Source organism: Chelonoidis abingdonii, chromosome 16 (assembly GCF_003597395.2).
Source record: "Chelonoidis abingdonii isolate Lonesome George chromosome 16, CheloAbing_2.0, whole genome shotgun sequence".
NCBI classification, from domain to species: domain Eukaryota; kingdom Metazoa; phylum Chordata; order Testudines; family Testudinidae; genus Chelonoidis; species Chelonoidis abingdonii.
In genome coordinates, this window is record NC_133784.1 from 23,309,960 (window position 1) to 23,316,200 (window position 6,241).

General features: G+C 41.8%; 1 protein-coding gene across 9 annotated transcripts in view; it reads right to left on the reverse strand.

The window, feature by feature from the left end:
* DOCK3 (dedicator of cytokinesis 3) overlaps positions 1-6,241 on the reverse strand; it is a 605,476-nt gene that overhangs the window by 467,603 nt on the left and 131,632 nt on the right. For all 9 annotated transcript variants that reach the window (XM_032805794.2, XM_032805793.2, XM_032805795.2 and 6 more), the window contains one exon: positions 1,794-1,849. In XM_032805794.2, coding sequence (XP_032661685.1) covers positions 1,794-1,849 — 56 coding nt within the window. The remainder of the gene's footprint in view (positions 1-1,793; positions 1,850-6,241) is intronic.

Below are 6,241 nucleotides of genomic sequence, written 5' to 3' on the forward strand. Positions count from 1 at the left end.
CCCCTGGAAATTTCCACTACCTGCGTCTGACGAAGTGGGTATTCACCCACGAAAGCTCACGCTCCAAAACGTCTGTTAGTCTATAAGGTGCCACAGGATTCTCTGCTGCTTTTACAGACTTTTTTCAGTCTGTAATGGTTCAATGGACTGATACTTATCTTGAAGTGTCAAGTCCCTCTTCTAAGTTATTAGCGTAGTTACCTTCTCTTGAAACATGTTATGTCAACAAAATATTGCATGAAAGGGGTCACAGAACAGCAAGGCCTTCTGTTCCCAAGTTTTGACTGTGTACAGCTGATAATTTTTAAAGATGTGCCCTGAGTTATTGTATATTAATATCACACTCTGCTCTTAGGTGACAATACCTAGACTTCATCATCAGCACACTCTTTTACACACACAAAGTAAAATTTTCAAAAGTGCCTGCCTAATTCCCTTTTGAAAAAACAGGGACTTTGGCTCTTTGATGCTTTTGAAAATTATACTCCTAGTTCAATTTTCAAAAGTAACTTAAGCACTTAGGAGGCTAAGAATCATTAGAAGTAATTGAAGGTCTGATCATAGCAAAATAAGAGGTGCTGGCTACATATCTGTGGTCCCTTAGCATACCATAATCAATAAAACAGTGAGCCCATGTATGTTAGAGAACAGTGAGCAGGGAATGTGAATGGTTTCTTGAAAGTGTACATATTACTAATGACATCATCCATGTTACTTTTCCAGTGCACAACCAGAGGAGTGTAAACACAGTCATTTTTATTCTTCCAATATTAAAAATACAATTGTGACATTTGATAAACGGAGAACAGAACCCCAGAGAATGACATTTGATTTTCAAGGTTCAAAGAGTATCATTCAGGGCCCTACCAAATTTACAGTCCATTTTGATCAATTTCACTCTCATAGGATTTTAAAAATCATAAATTTCATGATTTCAGCTATTTAAATCTGAAATTTCATGGTGTTGTAATCGTAGGGGTCTTGACCCAAAAAGGAGTGGGAGGGGAGGTCATAAGGTTATTGTACAGGGGGTTATGGTATTGCTACTCTTACTTCTGCATAGCTGCAGACTACGGCAGTGCTGCCTCCAGAGAAGGGCAGCTGGAGAGCAACAACTGCTGGCTGGAAGCCCAGATCTGAAGGCGGAGTCACTGCCAGCAACAACACAGAAGTAAAGATGGCATAGTATGGTATTGACACTATTACTTCTGCGCTGATGCCTGCAGAGCTGAGCCCTCAGTCAGCGGTGACCACTCTCCAGCCACCCAGCTCTGAAGGCAGCAAAGCAGAAGTGAGGATAGCATGGTATGGTATTGGATTTTGCAACCCTTACTTCTGCATTGCTGCTGGTGGGGCACTGCCTTCAGAGCTGGGCTCCCTGCAAACAGCTGCTGTTCTCCAGCCACCCAGCTCTGCAGGCAGCACAGAATAACGGTGGCAATACTGCAAGCCCCCTAAAATAACCTTCCAACCTCCCTGCAACTCCCTTTTGGGTCAGGGCCCCCAATTTGGGAAAGGCTGGTCCCCCCGTGAAATCAGTATGGTATAGGATAAAAGCACAAAAAAGACCAGATTTCAAAGGGGTAGACCAGATTTCACAGTCTGTGACACTTATTTCATAGCCGTGAATTTGGTACAGCCCTAAGTATCATAAACAACCAGAAAGAAAAATTAATACATTTTGTAGGAAAGTTTTTTACAATATCCCTTCAAAATTCCAATCAGATCATTTCTCAAATTCTCTCCATTTACACAAATGAGGCAACTTCTTAATAATCAAGAAAAATACTCACCCTCTATTACTGACAATTGCCTTTTTCAGGTGAATATAGTTAGCAGGAAAGATCCCCTGCAAGAGAGAATAATAATTCTACTTGTCAGAAAAATACAATCATAGCTTTGAACAGTTTTCATTATAACAAAATTAGCAAACATTTCATAACTGCCAACTTTCCAATTTCATCCATGGTGCAAAACAAGCTATCATTGTTAAAATCAATATTCAAATTATACTCACATCACATGGCTTCAACTTATCTCAGAATAGGCCAATATGTTGATTTGACAATTATGTAAGTTATATAATCTTTCATTCTTGAAAAAAAACAAAAACTTGTGTATGTATCCAACAAAAATATCACAGCAAACAGATCAAAACATCTGAAAGCTCTATAATTCTAAAAATCATTAATTTTCTGGTTTGAAATAGAATACTGGTCTCCAAAATACTTTCTACTTTTTCCTCTTTGCTCTTTACAAGAGTTTTAATTTTTGCTGTTAATTCAAAGAATATTTACGCTGTTATCTATTGTGGTTTCTCTGACTGTCAAATTATGGACTTAATCCTCAGAATGAACCTATTTTCCATCACACTCCACTCTTGAAAATGTATCATCCCTCTTTTTATCCTCTGATTTGACACTTTAAGGCTAAACTTTGTGATTGTATACATTACAGATGGTGCAGAATGCTGTTCCCAGGATAACAAGTTCTATAACAATAAAAAAATCAACTTTACATCATCTGCAGTGGCTTTCCGGAATGTAGCAGATCAATTTGGTATTTCATATATAGCACAAAAGACCTGATCTTGAGAAATAATTATTCAGGACGTGTGTAACATTACTTACTGGGGCATTCCTATTGACATCAATGAATTTTCCCATGAGTGAAGTTACATACATAGAATCATAGAACTGGGAGGGACCTTGAGAGGTCATCTACTCCAGTCCCCTGCACTCATGGCAGGACTAAGTATTATCTGGACCCTTCCTGACAGGTGTTTGTCTAACTTGCTCTTAAAAATCTCCAATGACGGAGGTTCCACAACCTCCCTAGGCAATTTATTCCAGTGTTTAACCAGTCTGACAGTTAGGAAGTTTTTCCTAATGTCCAACCTTAACATCCCTTGCTGTAATTTAAGCCCATTGCTTCTGGTCCTATTCTCATAGGTTAATTTTTCTCCCTCCTCCTGCAACAACCTTTTACATACTTGAAAACTGTTATGTCCCCCCTTCAATCTTCTCTTTTCCAGACTAAAGAAACACAATTTTTTCAATTTTCCCTCATAAAAACGATTAAAGGTCTAGAAAACTTGACCTGTTACTCTTCTCTGGACTTTGTCCAATTTGTCCACATCCTTCCTGAAATGTGGTGACCACAACTGGACACAATACTCCAGTTGAGGCCTAATCAGTGCAGAGTAGAGCAAAAGAATTACTTCTCATGTCTTCCTTACAACACTCCTGCTAATACATCCCTAAAAGAGGTTTGCTTTTTTTTATTTTTATTTTCTTGGTAACAGTGTAACACTGTTGACTCATATTTAGCTTGTGATCCATTATAACCCTCAGATCCCTCTTTGCAATACTCCTTCCTAGGCACTAATTTCCAATTCTGTATGTGTGCAACTGACTATTCTTTCCTAAATAGAGTACTTTGCATTTGTCCTTTCTGAATTTCATCCTATTTACTTCAGACCATTTCTCCAGTTTCTCCAGATCATTTTGAATTTTAATCATATCCTCCATAAAATCATAGAATATTAGGGTAGGAAGAGACCTCAGGAGGTCATCTAATCCAATCCCCTGCTCAACGAAGGACCAACACCAACTAAATCATCCCAGCCAAGGCTTTGTCAAGCCAGGAATTAAAAACCTCTAAGGATGGAGATTCCACCACCTCCCTAGGTAACTCATTTCAGTGCTTCATCACCCTCCTAGTGAAATAGTGTTTTCCAATATCCAACCCACACTTCTCCCACTGCAACTTGAGACCATTGCTGCTTCTTCTGTCATCTGCCACCACTGAGAACAGCCTAGCTCCATCCTCTTTGGAACCTCCCTTCAGGTAGTTGAAGGCTGCTATCAAATCCCCTCTCACTCTTCTCTTCTGCAGACTAAATAACCCCAGTTCCCTCAGCCTCTCCTCATAGGTCATCTGTCGCAGCCCACTAATTCTTTTCATTGCCCTCTGCTGGACTCCCTCCAAATTTGTCCACATCCCTTCTGTAGTGGGGGGACCAAAACTGGATGCAATACAGGGGAATAATCACTTCCCTCCATCTGCTGGCAATGCTCCTACTAAGACAGCCCAATATGCCTTCTTGGCAACAAGGGCACACTGCTGACTCATATCCAGCTTCTTGTCCACTGTAATCCCCAGATAATTTTCTGTAGAACTGGTGCTTAGCCAGTCGGTCCCGAGCGTGTAGCAGTGCATGGGATTCTTCCTTCCTAAGTGCAGGACTCTGCACTGGTCCTTGTTGAACTTCATCAGATTTCTTTTTGCCCAATCCTCCAATTTGTCCAGGTCACTCTGGACCCTATCCCTACCCTCTAGCATATCTACCTCTCCCCTCAGCTTAGTGTCATTTACAAACTTGCTGAGAGTGAACTCTATCCTATCATCCAGATCATTAATAAAGATGTTGAACAAAACCAGCCCCAAGACCAACCTCTGAGGCACTCCGCTTGATACCGGCTGCCAACTAGACATCGAGCCGTTGATCACTACTCATTGAGCCCAACAATCTAGCCGCTTTCTATCCACCTTATAGTCCATTCATCCAATCTATATTTTTTAACTTGCTGGCAAGAATACTGGGAGAGACCGTATCAAAAGCTTTGCTAAAGTCAAGATAATATCACATCCACCTTTTCCCCATATCCACAGAGCCAGTTATCTCAATCATAGAAGGCAATCGGGTTGGTCAGGCATGACTTGCCCTTGGTGAATCCATGCTGACTGTTCCTGATCACTTTCCTCTCCTCCAGGTGCTTCAAAATGGATTCCTTGAGGACCTGTTCCATGATTTTGCCGGGGACTGAAGTGAGGCTGAAGTCTGTAGTTCCTCGGGTTCTCTTTCTTCCCTTTTTTAAATATGGGCATTATATTTGCCTTTTTCCAATCATCTGGGACCTTCCCCGATCACCACAAATTTTCAAAGATAATGGTCAATGGCTCTGCAATCACATCAGCCAACTCCCTCAGCACCCTTGGATGCATTAGATCTGGACCCATGGACTTCTGCATGTCCAGCTTTTCAAAATAGTTCTTAACCTGTTCTTTCACCACTGACAGCTGCTCACCTCCTCCCCATACTGTGTTGCCCAGTGCAGCAGTCTGGGAACTGATCTTATCTGTGAAGACCGAGACAAAAAAAGCATTGGGTACTTCAGCTTTTTCCACATCATCTGTCACTATGTTGCTTCTCTCATTCAGTAACGGTCCCACACTTTCCCTGGCCTTCTTCTTGTTGCTAACATACCTGTAGAAACCCTTCTTGTTACCCTTCACACTCCTTGCTAGCTGAAACTCCAGTTGTGCCTTGGCCTTCCTGATTACACGCCTGCATACTCTAGCAATATTTTTATATCCCTCCCTAGTCATCTGTCCAAATTTCCACTTCTTGTAAGCTTCCTTTTTGAGTCTAATCTTACTGCAGATTTCACTGTTAAGCCAAGCTGGTCGCCTACCATATTTGCTATTCTTTCTGCACATCGGGATGATTTGTTCCTGCACCCTCAATAAGGCTTATTTAAAATTACAGCCAGCTCTCCTGGACTCCTTGCCCCCTCATATTAGGCTCCCAGGGGATCCTGCCCATCAGTTCCCTAAGGGAGTCAAAGTCTGATTTTCTGAAGTCCAGGGTCCATATTTTGCTACTCTCCTTTTTTCCTTTTGTCAGGATCCGAACTCAACCATATCATGGTCACTGCTGCCTAGGTTGCCACCCGCTTCTACTTCCCCTACCCAATTCTTCCCTGTTTGTAAGCAACAGGTCCAAAGCACTTGCAACCCAGCTTGGTATCACCTGCAAACTTTATAAGTGTACTCTCTATGCCATTATCTAAATCATTGATGAAGATATTGAACAGAACCGGACCCAGCACTTCCAGCATGACTGTGATCCAAAGATAACCACTCTCTGGGAATAGTTTTCTAACCAGTTTTGCACTCACCTATGTGATGGGGCAAGGCAGATGGCTACAGTAAAGTACTGAGAAACAGGTATGTTAGCCCCAGGCTAAACAAATCCCTAGGACCATGGTAACTGAATGGCAGTTGCTCCAGGTTAATCAAGGCACCTGGAGCCAATTAAGACCTTTCTAGAAGGCAGTGGAGATAGCTACTCTAATTAGAAGACCTGCAGCCAATCAGGGCAGGCTAATCAGGGCACTTGGGTTTAAAAAGGAGCTCACCCCAGTCAGGCAGGGAGGAGCCAGAGGAGAAGGAGTGC